Source organism: Myotis yumanensis, unplaced genomic scaffold (assembly GCF_028538775.1).
Source record: "Myotis yumanensis isolate MYYU_CA2020_CCGP unplaced genomic scaffold, mMyoYum1.0.hap1 SCAF_6, whole genome shotgun sequence".
NCBI classification, from domain to species: domain Eukaryota; kingdom Metazoa; phylum Chordata; class Mammalia; order Chiroptera; family Vespertilionidae; genus Myotis; species Myotis yumanensis.
In genome coordinates this window covers 56032324-56054525 of record NW_027223757.1, presented here as the reverse complement: position 1 = coordinate 56054525, position 22202 = coordinate 56032324, and the positions used below count along the sequence as shown (strand labels likewise).

Below are 22202 nucleotides of genomic sequence, written 5' to 3'. Positions count from 1 at the left end.
TAATTTTCTAGTTTGGTGAAAGATTGTTGCCAATCCACTCACATTCTCTTGTGTGGCCTCCATTGGAGTAGCTCAATCCAGTTTAACAAATATATATTGCATATCTATGTATTTTGTGCCAGGAATTGACATAGAAACTTGTTCATAAAATGAACAAGCTAGATTCCTGTCCTTGAGGAAATAGATATTCTATTATCAGAGACACACAGTAAGCAAAACATGTAATAAATGAATAAATTATATAAAATTATAAAATAAGAAAAGTACAGCAAAGCAAGAGTACCAGGAGAGCCAGGCATGGGGAGAAGGGGCAGATTTCAGTATTATATGGAGAATCTGGATACTAGTAAGCCTCAGAAGAAGGTGAGATTTCAACAAGTACTGACAACAATTAGGTCATTAACCAAGTAGATTTCTTGGGGTAGAATATTTCAGACAGGGAAGAGCGAGAGCAAATACTCTGAGATGGAAACATGCTTTAAGAGTTCATTGACAGCAAAGTGCGGAGAGTGTGGCTGCAGCCGAGTGCATCAGAGGTCGTGAGGGGCCACTATAAGGACTCCCACCTTTACTATCTGAAAGGTAGTGATCGTCAACAATAAGGATAGGTCAAGATATGATATTAATTGCAAATTAGATCTCACATTTCCTAGAGAATGTCTTTATAAGGGATGCTGAATTGAAAAAAGTCCCCTTAAATTTCTGAACTTACCCTCAACCAACTTTCTAATATCCTTTTTTACTTTCATCTTTAATCTCCAATGATAAAATAATATATATCTCATTCAAATATCGTTATACTATTTTCCCATCAAATCAACCACACTGATAGTCTTTAAAAATAAGAATTAAACTACTTTCATATGTGCATGCCTTTTTCATCTTTGTTTATAAATGCACATAAATTAAGGAGGGCAAGAAAAATAATTTGAACAAAGGACCTTATTTTGACACACAAGACATTGCTACTGGTGTTTTTTGCTTTTGTTTTTAGATTAATTTCTGGATATAATGAAATAAGTTCATATTGAGTTTCCTTTTTTAATATTACTAATGAGCAGATATATTCATTCTTATTTTCTAACTTATTATATATGATACATATAGATGGAAAACAATTAAGAAACAAGTTTTTAAGGAACTGGGCTTCACCTTGCTAAATGAAAGTCAAGAGAATAGGCAAAGAACACACACATACAAGAAGCATGGTATATAGGTCACTGTCAAAGGTAATTATTATCTTTAATAAATATAATTTAGCTTTAAAACTCATAAAATCTTAAGGAATTCCTCTTATCTCATTGTTTGCTGATTCAAAAAGAAAATGATAGGTAATAATGGTTGCAATAGTAATTTACTAAAATACTTTTCTTCTTTAGAGAAAAGATCAATTCTAACACATAAATGTATATATTTAAAACTCAAATATTTAGTTTACTACAAGCAGAGCCACTTTATTTGGAAAGTTGTGTGTTTCTCTAGTTTTCATTTGAGAACCACCTTTGCTTCAGATGTATGGCACTGTGGTTTCATTAAGGTTGCATTCAATGTTTAAGTAATACTATCAACGTAGTTACTTTATACCCACTATGTGCTACAGTATGATGTATGATAGATAAAAAGTAATCTCTTGCAATGAAGTTATTTTTCTGAAACAATTTACATTCTATTAAGAAAAATAGGGCACACAGAATAATACATTTCAATAAGACTCATACAAAAAGAATAAAACCAGTATAAAAAATTTACAAGCACTTTAAAGGAATTTTGAATTAATGCAATCAGAATTAATGAATATAATAAGATAAGATTAGGAAAGAGAAGCAACTAAAAGAAAAGAATTGTAAACCATGTTCATTTATACCAGGGTTGGGGAACCTTTCTTCTGCCAAGGGCCTTTGGATAGTTGTGACATCATCCACAGGCCATACAAAATTATCAACTTAAAACTTAGCCTGCTATATTTGGTCAAGCACTTAACTAACTCACTCCTAATGCCTTGGCAGGGCCAGACCAAATGCTTTCTCAGGCCGTAAATGGCCCATAGGTCAGACATTCCCCACCCCTGGTTTACACAAATAGACAATAAAAACAAATACACAGAGAATTTCATTCTCCTTTTATATAGTCTCATGGTATTCTCTATATAATTTCTTGATTAATGTTGCTACCTGAAAAGTTATAATTTCAAAAGCTTACATAAGTTTTAGGGTAAAACATTTAAAATTAAATAGGAAAAACTACTAACATTTAACTGTATTAAGCAATCTTGAACTTAAACTGTGGAATTTCTCAACTACTTCTATGAATAAGTACAGTTTAATTAAGTTAATAAGTAATAACAATAAATCAGGCATGGGTTTTTAAAAAGTAGTCCATGCTAATTGGCAACTATACTCTGCATTTAAACCTTGGGTAATGAAAGATTCCATTTATTCTAAATATTGTGCAAGCTGGTGGAAGTACTTTTTGCTATTGGATTCAACTTCTTAAAATTAAACCTTATAATAAAAAGAAACCAGAAGGATGTCTCCATTTAGAGTTGATTCTAGTGATGTTTATTTCCATGAAAAACCAAGGCAACATACATGTGTTTAAACAGTACATGGTTTCTGTGGCTATACAGTAACAAATGGGATGACTGTTAGTGAGACAAAATTCTCCTAGAATATATTACTAACTTATGGCAGAAGTTTCTTCTTTGAAAGAAAAAAACTGAAAAATTTTACAGTAGCACTAGGCCCACAGTTAAATACTACCTAGACTAGGTAAAATATAGTACTGTACTTTAATTGAATACCTTATTTTTAATCAGAGATTCACAGATTGTGAGTGGGTGTCCTGGTCCTTGCTCCATTCTGGACCTTGTGCATTGCGCTAACTCACACTTCTTCCTCTGCTTTTCCCCCCACAAATGGGTCAGATTCATCCAAAAAGATAATCAAAGATCAGATTTATTAGCAGCCAGAAGTATAGTACAGACTGCCAATAATCATAAGAGAAAAGTTTCTTTAGGAATAGCAACAAAGACAACCTTTTAGGGGATAAATACATGAAGATATCACTTGGCCACTAATTGCTATGAGTATATATGTATATGTATTTTATTCAAATTGCTTTCAATTATTGAACATATAGCACAAAACTTGGACATTTTTATACTTCATTATGTTAGGTTACCTTTAAATTTTTCAAATTCAACTCAAATATAGGTAAAATAAATACTATACATACTTGGAAGAAACTGCCACCATGAATTCATCCAAAAAAGCATCATATTCAGGACCTCTCACTCTTCTCTGCCGGAGTCCAATGTACAGCGGATCTTTAAGTAACTCCTATTTTAAAAAAGTTACCAGAGATATAAAAATAACTAAAGGCAAGTCATATACTTGTTCTAAGCCTCAGTTTCCTTACTTATATAAAAAGAATAGAAATGGAAATAAAATATTGTAAAACTGATTAAGAAGCAACCTACAGAGTCAATATTTAGTGTTAAATAGACTATATCTATAGTATTTATATGCCAAATAAGAAAAATAATTACTAAACATTAAAAAACATTGTGCCTTATTCTGGGGGGAATAAAAGGAATGAAAATTTCTCAGTGGTGCTAACTAGAAAAGCTCAGTTCAGATTTTACAGGCAGAGTTTTATCACATAGAAAAATATGAGTTCTGAGTATTAAATGAGCTTAAAAAAAGGGAAGTTAACAATTCCTTTCCTTTCTCTTTGTTTCTGAAAGCAAAATATTTAACAAACATTTTGATTATACCTTTAATATTATAGTTGACTAATATTAAAAATAATCTTTTAGCCATGACTAAAGTTTTTCTTAAACTTTACACAGTTTTTAAAAAATATTTTTATTGATTTTAGAGAGGAAGGGAGAGGGATAGAGAGATAGAAACATCAATGATGAGAGAGAATCGCTGATCGTCTGCCTCATGCACGCCCCCTACTGGGGATCAAGCCCACAACCCAGGCATGTGCCCTTGGCCTGAATCGAACCTGTGACCCTTCAGCCAAAACAACTGATGTGAGCCAACGTTACTCTGTTCACGTTTTAGTGTATGTAATATTTTTGTTTTTATTAAATAAGTTTTTAATTGAGGTATAATTTACATATGGTAATATCTGTTCACAACAAGTTCCCAATAAACTAGGAACAGTAAGAAACTTCCTAAACCTAATAAAAGTCATCTATAAAAAAACCCAAGTTAACAACATATTTAACAGAAAAAGATTTAGTGCTATTTCCCTAAAATTGGAAACTAGCCCTAGCTGGTTCGGTTCAGTGGACAGAGCATTGGCCTGTGGACTGAAAGGTTCCGGTCAAGGGCACATGCCTGGGTTGCAGGCTCAATCCCCAGTAGGGGGCATGCAGGAGGCAGCTGATCAATGATTCTCATCACTGATGTTTCTATCTCTCTCTCCCTCTCCCTTCCTCTCTGAAATCAATAAAAATATATTTAAAAATAAATAAATAAAATTGGAAACTAGACAAAGATATTTACTCTCACCACTTCTATTCAACACTATAGTATACTGAAGATCCTAGCCATTACAATAAGGCAAGCAAAAGAAAAAAAACAAAACAAACAGGAATACAGATTGGAAAGGAAGAAGTAAATCATTTTTATTTGTATACACATGATCATGTACATGGAAAATACTAAGGAATCTACAAAAAATATCCACTAGAAAAACTATGTGAATTTAACATGATCACAGAATATAACATTAATATACACAAATCAAATGCATCGCTATACACTACCAATGAACAACTGAAAATGAAATAAAATACACAACTCATTTATAATAGAATTCCAAAGCATAAAATCCAAAGGGACATATTTAACAAAACATGTGTAAGCCCTGTAAACTGGCTTCATAGATGTAAGATAAAGTTAATACAGGATGAGCTAAAGAAGAAAATGTTCGGTATGTGAGCAAAATTAAAGAAAACACAGAGGATACAAGACTAAGGCTTGCTTGTAAAAGATTTCAAAAGTGAAATAAGACCTGTAGTCAAAGATCAACTGAAATGTGTGGTTGTAACAACTTTTAAAAAATATATCTAAATGAGTTAAACTGGAGTCCAATAGACCATCTTGTCTAGATAAAAGGAACTAGTCCCAGAGCTCTCTGATACGCTACCAATTTAGGGGGAAGGTCTGTTTTGAAAAGACTTGTGAGTGAGGCCTTTATGTAATAGACTATAATCTGATACATAGAAAAATTTTTAAAAAATTCTAAGGGTGCTGGATTAATTAGAACACTTCCAAATGAAACTTCACTTGGTCCCCAACGTTCCACAAGAAGAAACCAGGCTGAGAAAGCTATTTAACTGTAATACTGTGGACAGAGCAAGAGTCCAGAGAGCAGAGCCAGAAGCATAAGAGAACTAGGCCCTTTTCAAAAACATTGCCCCCCGGCCCCCTGTAGGCGGCCTGACAACATATGTCCAATGGGAATTCAAAATTTCTATGAACCATTTAGAGCCATATAATTCCTATTCCTCCCATTTTGAATGGGAATGTTGATGGTGATTATTCTGACCCTGCTCCATCATACTTAGTTTAATATGTGGGAACAGATAAGAGGACCCACAAAAAGGACCCAAACACAAGAAGCTTTATTTGTACCTAGACCTGATTTAGATCAGAGGACAGGATCCTGAAGTCTGGGCCTACTGTTGTTATTGGGATGAAACTTTTGGAAACCTAAGATGAAGATGAGCATATTTTTACATGTGGAATATGAACAATTTGTGAAGGAGAATCTACATGGTGAAGGGCAAGCTGTCCCATGCCTCTTAGCCTTCCTGCCCATCCCAACAAATCATGAACATTAATAAAATTGTAATTGTTTTAAGTCACTAAGTTTAGAGGTGGTCTGTTATAGATAAATGATATGTTTTAGTAGGTGCGGTGATGTTGTTCTGTAGGTTGAGCCACTTAAATAATCTGAGTAGGGATTTGCTTCAAGCCAACAGAAACGATAGCCTGGTTCACACCTGCTGTCCTAGTGTAATTATTAATAGTGTCCTCTTTCATTGTGAAAGTGTCTTGGTTTGGCTAATACAGTATGTGGTCATCCTACATATAACGTACTGCACAACAACGAGTTAAGGCTTTCTGGCTAGCTGGAAGTTAACATACTTAATCATATAAATGTATTTCAGATGAAATGTAAAATCTGAAATTGAGTGCTGTTGTAAAGCCCAGCTGCTCCTCGAGGCCTACAAACTTTAAACAATCTACTGGCAGGCTTCTGAACAGCTGAGGCTGGCTTGCCAGTGAGCTTCTAATGCCTGCCAGAAGTGAAACCCCTTCTCCATGTCTGGGATGTATTTGGACTTCTAAAATGTGAATTAGAAGAACACAATTGAGAAAAGATGTCACATGTTTCCCTGCTCTTTTCGCTCATTCTTTCCATTGCTAATAATGAAAGTATATATAACTACAATGGAGAGTCAAATTGAAGATTTATGAACAAGAAAAAGCTTTTACATTAAATCAGGAAGTTATAAAATTCTCCCAAATATTTACTGTCAATATTTATTTAGTGTTTTTAATTTTTCATGATAATTAAGGCTTGAATAACGAGTGCTCTTGGAGACTTAACTGAAAAAAAAATCTACAAAAAGCAAAATTACCCAATTTTGATAATGTTTCTGTCAATATTTAGTGTTTTTAATTTTTCATGATAATTAAGTCTTATTGACTTTAAAATGTTCTCTCTGATACTGAGAACATATAAACTTTTATCTGCCATGTTATGACTATTCCCCACTTTAGCATTTATTTTTAAATTTTATTTATAATATATAGATGATCATTTTTTTGGTGCTATGACCGCATTATTTTCAAATGAAAAAACAAGATTCGATAAAGAAATAATATGTAATTTTCACTCACATCAGTAACATTAAGCAAACTGCCAACATTCTAAAACAATAATTAAAATGTCAGCATGCACATAAGCTGGGCACAAAAGTTAAAAAGCAGTAAAAATAAAAATGGTTAAGTTTGACTGTGATTCAGTAAGTCTGGAGTGGGGGTCAGGGTTGGGCAATCTTAACACATGCCCTTGGTAATTCTGAAATGATTGGTCCATAGAACACATATTGAGGACACTCATTTCAAACTTATTAAGTTAAAAATAAGATTATTATACCTCCCCAAAGGTTCATTTCCGTCTTATGTAATTCTGTTTTCTATTCTAGTTTATATAATGGGTATTTCTAAAATCTATCACAAACTGCAAGAAATTTCATAGTTATAATGCATATAAAATCAAACTGAAGAAAGTCCCTATTCTCTTTCCCAAGGCATTGGTGTAGTGTCTCAGACAATAGAGAAATGATTAGTACTCATTCCAATGCAGGATCACTTGTCAGAAGTGGCAAGTAATCCCCATAACATGGAAATATAAAGGCTAGAACTTAAGGCAACCTGAGAGAGAAATGATGACACTCTAATTGGGACCATGTGGTAGGCAGATAATGACCCTCTCTCTCCCCAAACTTTTAAGTATGTTACCTTATTTGGCAGAAGAAACTTTGCAGAGGTGATTAAGGGTGAGTCTTTGAAAGTGAAAGCCTATCCTGGCCCTGGTCTGAGAAAGAAATGTGACTCGGAAGCAGGTCAGAGAGATACTGCACTGCTGGCTTTGAGCATGGATCAAGGGGAACACGAACAAAGGAATGAGTCTGTAGAAGCTGGAAAAGGCAAGGATATGGAATGCGGCCCTGCTGGCACCTTTTATGATCTGGCCTTTTGAGACTTGTGTATATTTGTGTTGTTTTAAACCACCAAGTTGTTAATAAATTGCTATGTTAGCAATAGAAAATGAATGCCGGCCACATTCTAGTGCCAATGCTAGCTTCTGTACAAGGGCTGAAAGATACATGGCAGATAGGTATGACAGAAAACCTATAAGGGTTTTCTTTAGTTCATCTTCTGACAGCTGGCTCATGCCACAGATGAAGAGCGCTTTCTAGAACACAAGGGGAAACCTTCTAAATGGGAAGAGGCTTCAACCTGAGTTCAAGTTCCAATGACGATTCTAGATCGAGATACAATGTTCACATGAACTAAAAGTCAGACTAAACATACAACCAGAATCAGAAAAGATAAGAACTGGAGCAATGGTATCATAAACAAAGAGTAACTGTGCACCCTGACGGGGTAGCTTTGTTGGTTGGAGTGTCATCCCGTACATCAGAAGGTGACAAGTTTGATTCCTGGTCAGAGCACATACCCCAGTTTCGGGTTCAATCCCTGATCAGGGCACATGCGGGAGGCAAAAGACCGATGTTTCTCTCTTACATCTGTTTCTCTCTTTCTTTCTCTCTCTCTCTCCTTCCTCTACCCCCTCCTTCCCTCTCTCTAAAAATCAGTAAGAATTATAAATGTATTTAAATATATTAACAATATTTAATTTAGCAATATTTTATGAAAGATTTTGGTTTCTGATCTACATTAATGTAAATTAACATTACTAAGTACTTGCAAAATGCCAGTCACAATTCTAAAGACTCTTAAGTATATTAAATCATGACAACTCTATAAGATAGGTACTCATTTTGCATGAGGAAACTGAAGCACATAAAAGTTAAGTCATGTCCTAGCTGGTTTGGCTCAGTGGATTGAGCGTTGGCCTGCAGACTGAAGGGTCCTGGGTTTGATTCCCAGTCAGGGCACATGCCCGGGTTGCGGGCTCAATCCCCAGTAGGGGGCATGCAGGAGGCAGTCAATCAATGACTCTCATCATTGATGTTTCTATCTCTCCCTCTCCCTTCCTCTCTGAAAATCAATAAAATAATATTAAAAACAAAAAAAGTTAAGTCACTTTTTCAAGATCATACAATTAGTAAACAATGAAGCTGGGAACATGGATAAACATAAGACTAATTGTTATGTACTATTTTTACCAGATTTGGAAATCAAGCTTATAATGAAATGTGAAGCTATCAATTTTAATATGTTCTGGAACAGTTTCTAGAGCACAGGAACTATGTTTTCTGAAACTTGAATAATCAAACCCATAATCTGATCTGAGTTTGAATTCTACTTGACATTAAAATTTAGACCTATTTTTCTTTTTGTGTTTGCCTCATATTTTTGTCTATTGTTTGCATGGACTCTGGTGACATGATTCACGCGCATTCAACTATTTTGGATAGGGCCTAACCACTTTACCTAGTTGCCTAGGGACCATAACTAATAGTCACAGGGTGGGGGCTGGCTATGCCAGAAAATTAGCCATGTGATTTGGGTTGGGGGACCCTGGGTCATTGGTATCAGTCAACTGGAGACAGAGTATACATGGCAATCAATCAATCATGCCTAGGTAATGAAATCCAAGAGCACATATCAGTCCCACACTTGAACACTGGAAGATAATGTGTCTTGACTTCCCAAAGACAGGAAAATAGAAGCTCCACATTTAGAGCCCTCCAAGACTCTGCCCTGTGTATCACTTCCTTTAGTTTATTTTAATATGTACCCTGTCCCTTTAATACAACTTAACTGTAATTATAAAAACTTTCAGTGAGATCTTTGAGTATAAGCCTTAAAAAACCTGAGAGTGCTTTGGGAAACCCCCCAAACCTTTCAGTTGGTGTCCAAAGTGAGAGCAGTCTTGGAACTATGCCCTCAAATTTTGTAGTTTGGCTAATTTCAGGTATAGCTAAACGATCTAAAGGAACTAATAATTTATTCTCTCTTTAGGACAAGAACTCTAACTGACATTTGTGATATACATTTTCACTATTAAATTTCACATATGATTTAGAAAAAGATAAGTTATAAACAGATTGCTGAAATATAGTTAGAGACTCAGAGTATATTGGAACTGGCAGAGAAATGGTTTGCCAACAGTCCTTAATAGTTTGTCTAATGTCCCTATCAAAGCATTCAGTGCATGCTGAATCTAGTTACGTATGTGTCTCCTCTTCTAGATTCAGAGCATCTTGCTGGCAAGATCTTAAGTTGTTTACTCTGATGTTATCTAGCCTTCACTTAGGCCCTGACAGTAGGTGCTCAATATTTATCTAACTCAGTTAAATCAACATAGTCTGACTCAAACTCTACAAAACTCTGAATAATTTCAGGACAGTCTCTTAGGTTAAAAAGATATTCTCCAGTGACCTGTCAAAGAGTGAATATTCCACCCCTCACTTATTTTTTCCCCCTAATGTCTCCAACAGCCCACTGGCAGTAAGCAAAAATGTCTAGAAATAACACATAGTACTTTAAAAATAGATTAATTTAACATATCAGATTATTTTCTAATTTAGCAGCTCAAAAACTTTGAAATATGGTATGCACCAGGCATTTTAATGGAAAAAGAATTTAGAGAGCTAGATCTACAGCAGGGCAAAGTAAGAAATTTGATGATGGATAGATGGGTTTTGCAGGCTGTGAGAGGCTGAGAGACAGAAATGGAATAACATAAAAGCAGTGACTACCAAAATAGGAAAGGAATACTAAATGGACATAATGTGAGAAAATTTCAAGACAATTAGCAAATTTGACAATTTTAAGACACACTTTCAGAAAATTAAATATTTCATATAACTAATACAATCAACAGTCCCAGTGTTTGGTTTCAGTAGTGCACAATTTACTCTATGTCCACATTATACAATCTCATTAAAAGGCCCAAGTTTAAAAACAAACTCTTAAATTTTTGCATGCCTGTTTTATCACTCTTTACTCTTCTTTATTTCTTCCTAGAATTTTTAAGATGTTCTACAGATTTTGTGATTTTTAAACTTTGATTTCAATGTAATTTATCACAGAAGAAGGTTTTAAAATATATGAAAAAAGAGGAAATATTCAATCTACATACTCAGTTTTAGAATAATTGTTATAAGAGGTCAGCTTTGATCCTTTCTAAGTCATTTCTTACGGTATTGAAAAAGAAAATGCCAGACAAGCAATTGGTTTTTGTCAAAATGTATCCTTTATAAAGGTTAAATGAGAACTCATGTATATACAGGAAATTAAACATAAAAACTGTTGCCCTAACCCCGTGGTCGGCAAACTGTGGCTCGTGAGCCACATGCAGCTCTTTGACCCCTTGAGTGTGGCTCTTCCTAAGCCTTAGGAGTACCCTAATTAAGTTAATAACAATGTACATACCTATATAGTTTGTTTTAAAAATCTGGCTCTCAAAAGAAATTTCAATTGCTGTACTGTTGTTATTTGGCTCTGTTGATTAATGAGTTTGCCCTAACCGGTTTGGCTCAGTGGATAGAGCGTCAGTCTGAGGACTCAAGGGTCCCAGGTTCGATTCTGGTCAAGGACATGTACCTTGGTTGCGAGCACATCCCCAGTAGGGAGTGTGCAGGAGGCAGCTGATCGAAGTTTCGAACTCTCTCTCTCTCTCTCTTCCTCTCGTGTAAAAAATCAATAAAATATATTTTTAAAAAAACATTAAAAAAACACCATAAAAACTGTTTAAGTTATTATTATAACAATAGAAGTCCGGTGCATGAAAATTCATGCACTCGGGGCGGGAGGTGGAGGGGGAGATCCCTCAGCCCAGCCTGTGCCCTCTCGCAGTCCAGGACCCCACGGGGGATGTCCACCTGCCAGCTTAGGCCCACTCCCTGGGGAAATGGGCCTAAGCTAGCAGTCAGACATCCTTCTGGCAGCCCGGGAGTCCTTGGGGGATGTCCAACTGACAGCCCGCGGGGAGCAGGCCTAAGCCGTCAGTCAGACATCCTTAGCTCTGCTGAGGAGGCAGGTGAGGCTCCCACCACCGCAACTGTGCTCGCAGCTGTCAGCCTGGCTTATGGCTAAGCATATGCCCCCTGGTGGTCAGTATGCATCATAGCAACTGGTCATTCCAGGTCATTCAGCAGTTAGGGTCAATTTGCATATTAACCTTTTATTATATAGGATTACTAACAGGTCAAAACTTATATCTTAAATTGCTTTAGGAAGGAACAAAAAAAACAACTATAAAAAAGTATACACATTTATTTCAAGTATCAAGGTCTTATTTGATAATGAATCTGTTCCGGACCTAGGTCTGAAATTTGTATGTAACTTTTAAAAAGTCTATCCTTAACTGACCATTATCTTTCATCTCTATTTCAGAAAATTCTGCCCTTAATTTCTAGTATTTTTCACCCATAACTAATCCTGGATATTAGCAATAAAGGATGAGCAAAAATATGTACTATTTGATATATGACCTTAAGATTCTAAAATGCGGTTGCAGGATGAGAAAGACTAAACTCCAAATCACCTACGTAAAGTTTAATACAAACTTTTAGGATAAAAGCATTTCAGACTGATTAAACTTAATATCCTTTGGGTTCCTATGTAGTACGAACATAATAATTAAAAAAAGAAACTATGATAGTCTAAAGTAAAACATAATACTCTATAGAATAATAGTATAAATACTCATCAAAGGATAATAGACACTAAAGAAGCTGGTAAAGAGTAATAATATTATAAAAAAGGGAAAATGAAAAGAGAAAATAATTTTCTTATAAAAGTTGGGGGACAGGTCCGAGGAGAAGAAAACCAGCCAGAAAATAATTAATTGTATGAGGTTCTTGGCATAAGCTCAAAATAAAGGAATTGTTGTTTTGTTTTGTTTTTGAAGGTTAACAGCTTTCTTAGAGACTTAAATTGTTTACCTCATTTTCTGTTCCCACGTCCAGAGTGACGGGCAGACATTCACGAGGATTCATCCCTCCACAAGCTGTATACAGAGCCAATTTACCCACAGGGATGCCCATTCCATTACTACCAAGGTCTCCCAAGCCAAGAATACGCTCTCCATCGGTCACCACAATAGCCTAGAAGAAAAAGAAAAAATATCTATTAATAGATAGATGTTCACAAATCCTGGGCCACAGTTCCTGGTCTCCATTTCAGGAGTTAATACTTATGTAATAAAATACTAAACTGTCAATATACATAAACTAAATATACATGGAAAAAATGTTATGTGATTGTACATGTGGAAGAATAAATAAATTTGATATATACATAAGAGAGTAAATAAATTTGATATAAACATTTTATATTTTGTTAAAAATAAATGTAAGTGCTTAATATGGTTGTCGAAAAAAAAAAGAGAGGAATATGCACATAAAGACATAAACAATCCAGCCCTGACCAGGAGGCTCAGTGGGTTGGAGCATCATCCCATACAACAAAAGGTGGAGGGTTTGATTCTGATCAGGGCATATACCTAGTTTGCAGGTTTGATCCAAGGTTGGAGTGCTTATGGAGGCAACAGACTGAAATCTCTCTCTCTCTTTTTCTTTCTCTCTCTTCCTCTAGCTAAACCTATACTCTCTTGAGGATTAAATCAAACACAAAGATTAATCAAGAGGGACAGTTTGAAGAGTATCCTATATAATAAAGAGGTAATATGCAAATTGACCACCACATCCTTGCACAAAATGGCCACCACAAGATGAGGGGAGGGCAGTTGTGGGAGATCGGGCCAGCAGGAGAGGGCAGTTGGGGGCAACCAGGCCTGCAGGAGAGGGAGGGCAGTTGGGAGGGACCAGGCCGGAAGGGGAGGGCAGTTAGGGGCGACCAGGCCTGCAGGGGAGGGCAGTTAGGGGCTAGCAGGAGAGAGCAGTCAGGGGCAACCAGGCCTGCAGGGGAGGGCAGTTAGGGGGGGAACAGGTCTGGAGGGGAGGGCAGTTGGGGGCAACCAGTTTGGCAAGGGAGGGCAGTTAGGGGTGACCAGGCTGGCAGGGGAGGGCAGCTGGGGGCAACCGGGCCAGCAGGGAAGGGCAGTTGGGGGTGACCGGGCCGGCTGGGGAGGGCAGTTGGGGTGACCGAGCCAGCAGGAGAGGGCAGTTGGGGGCGATCAGGCTGGCAGGAGAGTAGTTAGGCTTCGATCAGGCTGGCAGGGGAGTGGTTAGGGGGTGACCAGGCTGGCAGGCAGAAGCGGTTAGGGGCTATCAGGCAGGCAGGCAGGCAGGCGAGCGTTTGGAAGCCAGCAGTCCTGGATTGTGAGAGGGATGTCCGAGGGGTCTCAGATTGGAGAGGGTGCAGGCTGGGCTGAGGGACAACCACCCCAGTGCACAAATTTTGTGCACCGGGCCTCTAGTAGGGAAATAAAAACTCAAACTGGGAGCTGAAAGGAAACAGAGCAGTTTTAAAAATAGTCGCATCCACTTGGAGGACAATTAGTTATATAATGTGAAATAGCTGAGAAGCCTCCAAATATCCAGATCTTTGGTTTATGTGTCCTGGCATAAACTGTTCCATCCTTCTCTGAATGATAGTATCCTCTGAATAAATGAATATGGCACTTATAATTTATGTCAGTTTACTTAGATATTGTCTAATAACTGATTGCCTTTGCTTCATGTGTGCTTTCAACTACACAGTAGAGACTACATCTTAATTTTCACTATTCTATTACAATAAAGAGCTGTCATTTATTAAGTGTCTGCTATGTGCAGACACTATGCTAGGCTTTTTAAATAACAGTATTTATAACTAAGATCAGGAATATTAGTGAGTGCGGAAAGCCACTGCTTGCCAATACTGTCATGAGAGTGCACAAGGAATTCAGAAGGCCAATGGACCTTGGACGTTAGCAGGGCTGACGCTAAGCATCGATTGATCAATCATGTTGAGATAGTGGTGGCTCAGGGCAATTCCCTAATCTGATAATCCTTTTACTGTTTACCAAACTTTACCTTTGATATGCCTGTATGTATTGCAAAAGGGCAAATGTGTATTCAAGTAAATAAATAGCGGACCAGGCCAGAAGTCGGTGTGCCTCTTCAAGAAAGAGGTCTCCACCTGGCCCCCAATGCCTTCTAAATTCATATTTCTTGTATAGTATTTTCATTTGTGCATTGGCCCCTCCTCCAGATCCTGAACCCCACTGCGAAGGTCGCAGCAGGTGAGGATGCAGTACTAAGAGTTGGAAGGATATAGGTGGGTTATTAATGAAGTTGATCAACTAGTGGGAAGAACCTAAAGCAAGGGGATGGCTTACTGCCCAGCCCTTAGGATTACAGGGATATTCATTAGACCTCTCTACCTCAGAACCATTTCCTATGTTGACTCATTCTTAATATCCTCTCCTGATTGAATGTAAGTATTCTTGTTGGGCTGAAGTGGGGTCTCAGTTGGTTGCGCTTCATCCATGCACTGAAAGATTGCTGTTGATTCCTGGTCAGGGCACATACCTGGGTTGCAGTTCAATCCCTAGTTGGGGCCTGTACCAATCAAACTAACTATCTCTCTCTCTCTCTCTCTCTCTCTCTCTCTCTCTCTCATCATGTCCTCGGGTGAGGATTAAAATAAATAAATGTTAACATAAGTAAGTGTAAGTATCCTTCTTCTTAGAGGATCAGACATTTATACTTTATCGAATTAGCACATTTTTAGGGTAGTTCCTAAGGACTGGACCTGTGGACAGTGCAGGCTACTTGGTGGGAGAAAAATTGAGGGAGCAACTTAGTGGGAGAAAGAGAAAAAACTGGGAAGACTGGAAATAGTAAGAAATATTTTGCTTTACAAGTTTGCCCAGCATGAGCCTTAAAGAAGAGAGTGAACCATTCTAGCCACAACTGCTCAAACAGAAAAGACCATGAAGGGAGTAACACTTCAGAAGTCACAGCTGAAGAGCCTTTGTACCACAGACGTCAGTGTATTCAGTCTTAATCCTGAAAGTTACCACAGAGTTGCTGGGCACCTAACAGAAAGGAAAGGAGGGCCAAGGAGGGACAAGAACATCTCACTTTCTTTAGACAAGGCAGGTGGTCGAGCACATGTCTAAGAGCAAAGGCTCTGGGACCTGCATTCAATTCCCACACCACCATGCACTGCTGTGTAACCCTCTGATAAGCTGTGCCTTCCTTTCCTCCACAAATTATCAGGATAAATACAAGAGTGAGTCCAAGTACAGTGTCTCAAAGAGAAACCTATGAAATGTCAGATTATATTGTTACTTTATTTTGATCAGTTCACTCACAGAGGGAAGTCTGATGAGCTTCCTAATTTCCAAATGATAAAGGAAATTAACTGATTTTTTGCCTACCTGGGTTCCCCTGATTGAATGCTTAATATGAAAACAGAATTTGCTTAAACATATCCAGACACCATTTCAACGTTTATTCAACATTTATCATCGCTTTCAATGAATAAAGAAATTCTAAGAAATTAGATTGAAATAATGAGGAAACAGCATCCAAACGATATACAAAAATCAAAGGGATATAAATTAGGTGACATTTACTAGTACTAGAAAAGCTAGTGAATGCTACTAAAGGTCATGATAACTATCAATATGTTTTAGGAGAGAGAAAATAACACATTTTTCATAGTGGGAAACTTTGATAACTTACCTTGATGACATCTTCTGGCCATGCATCAAGAATTGAAGCAATATGCCCTCGATCATGGATACTAATAAAAAGACCTCTGACAGAAAAAAAAGTAGCAGTTTTAATTTACTTCAGACTTATCAAACTATCATGAACATTTAAAAATTTTTTCAAATCAGTTTAATGTTTCTCCATTTTTATCAAACTAGTGAAAATTATTTCCTTAAACAAATAAGACATATAAATCCTATAAGAAAGGAACAAAGTATTTAAACAATATATTGACACCTGCAATAAAGGTATATTCATTCATTACATATTCTTAAATATTTTTTTAATTAATGAAACATTCATTATTTTGTCTACAGAGAATTTAAATAGCATTATCAATTCCACTCCTAGATTCATTTACAGTCTTTCACTAAATAATATGTATAAAAGCCTTTGAAGAACAACATGAAGCATATGCAAACAGGCATTTTCAGTGTATGTCCCATTTATTAAATCCTAGAGGCCTGGTGCATGAATTCGTGCATGGGTGAAGTCTCGCTAGCCCACCCCGATGGGGACCAATTGGGCAGGGGCCAGCCAGGGGGAGGTGCCTCTGGTGGTTGGTTGGCCAGCACTGCCCCCCGATCAAGTGTGGGAGGGGAGCAATCGGGGGTGTGGTCAGCCAGGGAGAGGGCCAATTGGGGGTGGAGCTGGCCGGGGGAGGGGCCATGGGAGGTTGGGGGGGCCAATTGGCCATCACAGTGCGTGTCATAGTGATAGGTCGTTCCGGTCGTTCCGGTCGTTCCATTGTTCAGGTAGCTTGGCTTTTATGTATATAGATTCACAGTGTGGAAAGGAGAACATGCATTGGCAATGGCTGAAGTGACTGATACTGCTGAGTAGTCCTTTCATGTGGCACTTACTTGATTTGTGGCTTTAGTTGTTGTTTGCAATGCTGTTATTTAGAGCCTCAGCTGAAGCCTTTTACATTTCTCACCCTTATACCCCCCAGTTCCTATGAAAGTCTAACAAGTCATTGTAAAAATTCAGGTAGAAATTTTTTAAATTTCTTAATCTCACTTATAAGTTTTACTTTAGTCTTGTTCAACATAGCTACAGAGAACTACATAACAAATGTACAGCTTAATGAAGTGTTATCAGGCAACCACCCCTCTACAGAATATCCACTAAAGCAGAGAAAATCCTGTCAGCTACCCAGAGCCCTCTACATGTTTTCTCCCAATCAATACTCCTCCCTCCTAAGAATAACCACTCTCCTGACTTTTATGGTATCATTTCCTCAGTTTATAGTTTCATCATCCAAATAGCAAACCATCCCTATGGATTACTGTTTAATTTGTTTGGTCAAGTTTCCCCAAATCTGAATTTTGCTGACTGCATCTCTTTAGTACAGATTAACATGTTACTCTTCACTCTGTACTTCTTGGAAAATTGGTACTAGTAATTGAATTTAAAGACTTAAGTGGATTCTTCAAATTTTTTTTACAAGACACTTGACAGTTTGGTATTATCAGAAGATACATAACATCCTGTAGTCCTTTTTGTGATTTTAGCAGTTGCTGATGCATAATATCTAAATTCATTAATTCAAAATGGTGATATTCTAATTCTATCAACCATTATTAGCTGGAACACTTCTTTTTAAATTAAATTAATGGGTGACATTGGTTAATAAAATTGTATAGGTTTCAAGTGTGCAATTCTATGATACATATAGGTTGCAAGTGTATATTTTGCATTGTGTGCTCATGGAGGGTAGAGGGCATCAAATATTCGGTGACAGAATAAGATTTTACTTTTGGTGGAACACTTCTTCAAAGAGAATTTTCACCATACCTATTGTTTAGTTACCCTGTAGTAAAGTTTATATTTAAAAAAGGGATAAATGCTTGAGTCTTTCTCTTTACTTATCAGGTTTCCTCACCTGGGGATATTTTTTCCCATTGATTTTTTTTTTTTTTTTTTTTAGAGAGAGAGAGAGAATGGAGTGGAGGCAGAAGTGGGGGAGTGAGAGAAACATCGATTGTTGCCTCCCATTGGCATCCTAGCTGGGCTGAGATTGAGCCTGCAACCAGGTATGCACCCTTGACCAGGAATCAACTTGTGACCCTCCAAACTGCAGGCCAATGCTCTAACCACTGAGAAAACTAGTTAAGGCTACTTATCAGCTTGTTTGTTTTTTAAAAGAATGCATTTGTTAGAATCCTTCAAGAGTTTCCCCTAAGGTGTGTGTGTGAGTGTGTGTGTGTGTGTTGGATCAATATGAACTCAGGAATTTAAACATATTTTGTCTTAATCCATTACAGTTATTACCTTTATTGAAACCCAAATTGTCCCATTTTTAACCAGTGGAAAGCTCTTCGCATTGGCCCCTGAGCCTTTCTGATAGCTTCCTTAATCTCTGCTATGAAGATATTCCATTTTGTCTTAAAAATGTTTGCCCCAGGCCAAAACGTGCCATTAAGAAGCCCAGCTTTCTTTTAGTAGAAAGTGGTATTTCAAGACCAAAATCTAGGTACTAGGGATCCCTACCACTAGTAGCTGATATAGGTATTGCTATTTTAAAAATTTACAAAACAAAGTTAAAATTCACTTCCTGGTTATGGCTAGAGATCTCAAATGGGCACTCTTCTCTTGAAAAGTTTACCACTGATTTCCTAGCAAATTCAACCTACTGCTCTCTGGGAGAACCATTTCACACCTCCTTTCTCCTCACCTCTCCTCACCTCTCAGGGGACAAGCAAATCTTAAATTTCAAACAGAAATAGATGCAGTAGGGTAAAAACTACCTCATTTTTCTTTCTTTTTTTTTTTTTTAAATATATTTTATTGATTTTTTACAGAGAGGAAGGGAGAGAGATAGAGAGCTAGAAACATCAATGAGAGAGAAACATCGATCAGCTGCCTCCTGCACATCTCCCACTGGGGATGTGCCCGCAACCCAGGTACATGCCCTTGACCGGAATCGAACCCGGGACCCCCCAGTCCGCAGGCCAACGCTCTATCCACTGAGCCAAACCAGTTTCAGCCTCATTTTTCTAATGTAAATTCAATTAACCATCTTCATCTTTTTAAAAAATACACTTTATTTTTTTAGAGCAGTTTTAGGTTCACAGCAAAACAGAAGACAATACAAAGATTTCCGATATACTCCCTGCCCCCACACATATATACTCTCTTCTAGCCAACATTCTCCACCAGAGTGGTGTATTTGTTACAACTAATGAACCTACAGCTGACACATCATTATCAACCAGAGTACATAGTTCACATTAATGTTCATTCTTTGAGTTGTACATTCTATGGGTTTAGAAAAATTTACAAAGACATCCTATATAATAAAAGGCTAATATGCAAATAGATTGAATGGCGAAACAACTGAACAACTGGTCACTATGATGTGTGCTAACCACCAGGGGGTGTGCACGGAACATGGCGGGTATTGGCCGCAGCGGGATGGTGGAGCAGGTGAGTAGGGGCGCCAGACCAAGGCGGGGGGACGGTCGCTGTCATTAGGGCGAGCCTCTGGTGGTTACTGAAAATTCTTTGCTCCCAAGCACCGGAGTCCTGCCCAGTGCTCACACCTGCTGCCAGCGCCAGCCCAGCTCACACCTGCTGCCAGTGCCCGGCGCCGGTTCCAATTCCTTGGCACCATCAGTGGGTGCAAGCAGCGGCTCTAGGCCCTGATCACCCCTGAGGGCTTCTCCACCTCCCACTGCTCCTAAGGGGCTGGCCCCACTCACACCTGCTGCTGGCGCTGGCCCCAATTGCTCTGCACCATCAGCAGGTGGGAGCGGGGCCGGCGCTGTCAGCTCATGGGAGCGGTGATGGTGGGAGCGGGGCTGCAGGCAGAGAGGAGACTGGGGCTGCGGTGGGAGGGGTCAGGTTGGGGTGAAGAGATGGGCCAAGACCCACCCCTGTGCCCACCACAGCCTCGCAACCCACAGTTCCTTTCAAGGTACATGAATTCATGCACTGGACCCCTAGTATTGCTATAAACATTCCCGTGCATATTTGTGTGTGTAAGTCTTGAACTCATTTGGGTAAATATAGCAGGACCTCTAATAACATTGTTTAGTTCAACATTGATGAGGGAAAAAAATCCATTCCCAGCCAGGGCCACTGTGTATGTAGAGTTTGCATGTTCTACCCCTACTGCTGCCCCCCTTCCATTCCACACACATACACACACACAACAGAAAACTACTTAAGTAAAGAGACTCTCTGTTTTGCTCATATTTTTACCCCTAATTCCTATAAGTACACTGGCACATAGTATGTGTCCAACAATGTGCTCTGACTTCAGTGTTGAAAAATAAAGTTTCTACAATCTTTTTTTTTTTAAGTACAGAAAATATGAAATAAAGCCAGACTTAGTATGACTTATTAAGTAACCAAAAATTATATGATAATAGTAAGTGCTACAGGCAGATTACTGATGACTGTCTGACTCAACAAAAATATTAATTTTCCAAGTTGGCAATAAACTATATCCTTTCCTGTTTTTTTCACTGTTCCATGTGAATTTATTTTGTTTCCCGAAATAATTATAAGCTCCTTATAAGTTATACATATTTCTTTTGGATCCGTGTTATATCCAACTCTGCAATCAAAAGATCTAAATAAATAATTGCAAAATTAGAAGGAAATGTACTTGGGCTTATAAAATAAGGCATTTTTGTTGAATTATCTAAGATGTTCTTGGCAGTATAACATTAAATAATATTCTTGGGAACTTGCTAGTTAGCCAAGGTTTTCTAAGTAACACTGGTCTGAGAAAACAGTATCATTTTTTAAAACAAGAGGGGTACAGAATGATACTAAATTTTACATCAATTAAATGCCATTATGTAAAGATATGAATACAACTTCAGTGAGAAAGCAATTTGACCACCTGTAATTTCTTGCTCTGGCTAGAGATTCATTTGTGGTAAAAATGCTTACTCTCAGAGAGATCTCAATAAATTAAGGATCTGCAATATCCCACCAAAGTCAAGCATTTTAAGGAAATAATTTTCAAAACTTCTGAAATGCTACTTTGATCAGAAACCTATTGAGATATCCAAAAACATTTCAGCACAGTAAAGACTCATACTCATAGAGCTGAATATGAAATATTAATTCTCAATATATACATATATAGTTAAAAATGAAATGTTTAGACAAGAAAGTTATTTATCAATGATATTTTAATATTTAATTTTAAAATGTGGCCATGTGTTTATTATTTTAATCAGTAGGTTTTAATCTGTAGCAAACATTATATAGTTGACTAGAGGCCCAGTGTATGAAAATTCATGCACTGGAGGGGGTGTGCCCCAGCCCGGCCTGCCCCCTCTCACAGTCTGGGAGACCTCAGGGGCGGGAGGCGACCTGGTGATCAGGGGAAGGCGACGCCCCATCACACCTCTGCTGCTGTCACTGCCGGCAGTGCAAGCCTCGCCTGGCCCTGGTTACCTGTGCCTTGGCGGCCCTGGGCAGCTGGAGGGCTGAGGTCACTGGGGGACTCCAGAGGCAGGTGCGCAGAGCAGCCGGGCCTGCCTGGCGATGGGCCCAGCCTTGCCACATGCCTGCCACCCCAGCGGGGCTGAGGGGACTTGGTGCCGCCATCTTGTGGCTGTGGATGTTGCCATCTTTGAGGGCGTGGCAGTCAATTAGCATATTCCCTCCTTTTTGGCTGTGGGTGCCACCATCTTTGCGATGGTGTGAGGGTCAATTAGCATATTCCTTCTTTATTAGATGGGATGCTCAAAATATTCCAGCTTTTATCCCAGTGGGATCCACTTCAAGAGGGTGTCTATGTCTTTTGACAGGACCCTATCATTCTTTGGGCCTTTTCTTACTT

The 22202-nt window shown here is 38.1% G+C and overlaps 1 protein-coding gene across 1 annotated transcript in view; it reads right to left on the bottom strand.

The window, feature by feature from the left end:
- Positions 1-22202, bottom strand: part of ME1 (malic enzyme 1) — a 166630-nt gene that overhangs the window by 82169 nt on the left and 62259 nt on the right. The window contains exons 4-6 of the mRNA XM_070418169.1: positions 16367-16442; positions 12674-12835; positions 3235-3338 (exon numbers count right to left, since the gene is read on the bottom strand). Of these exons, the coding sequence (XP_070274270.1) occupies positions 3235-3338; positions 12674-12835; positions 16367-16442 (342 nt within the window). The remainder of the gene's footprint in view (positions 1-3234; positions 3339-12673; positions 12836-16366; positions 16443-22202) is intronic.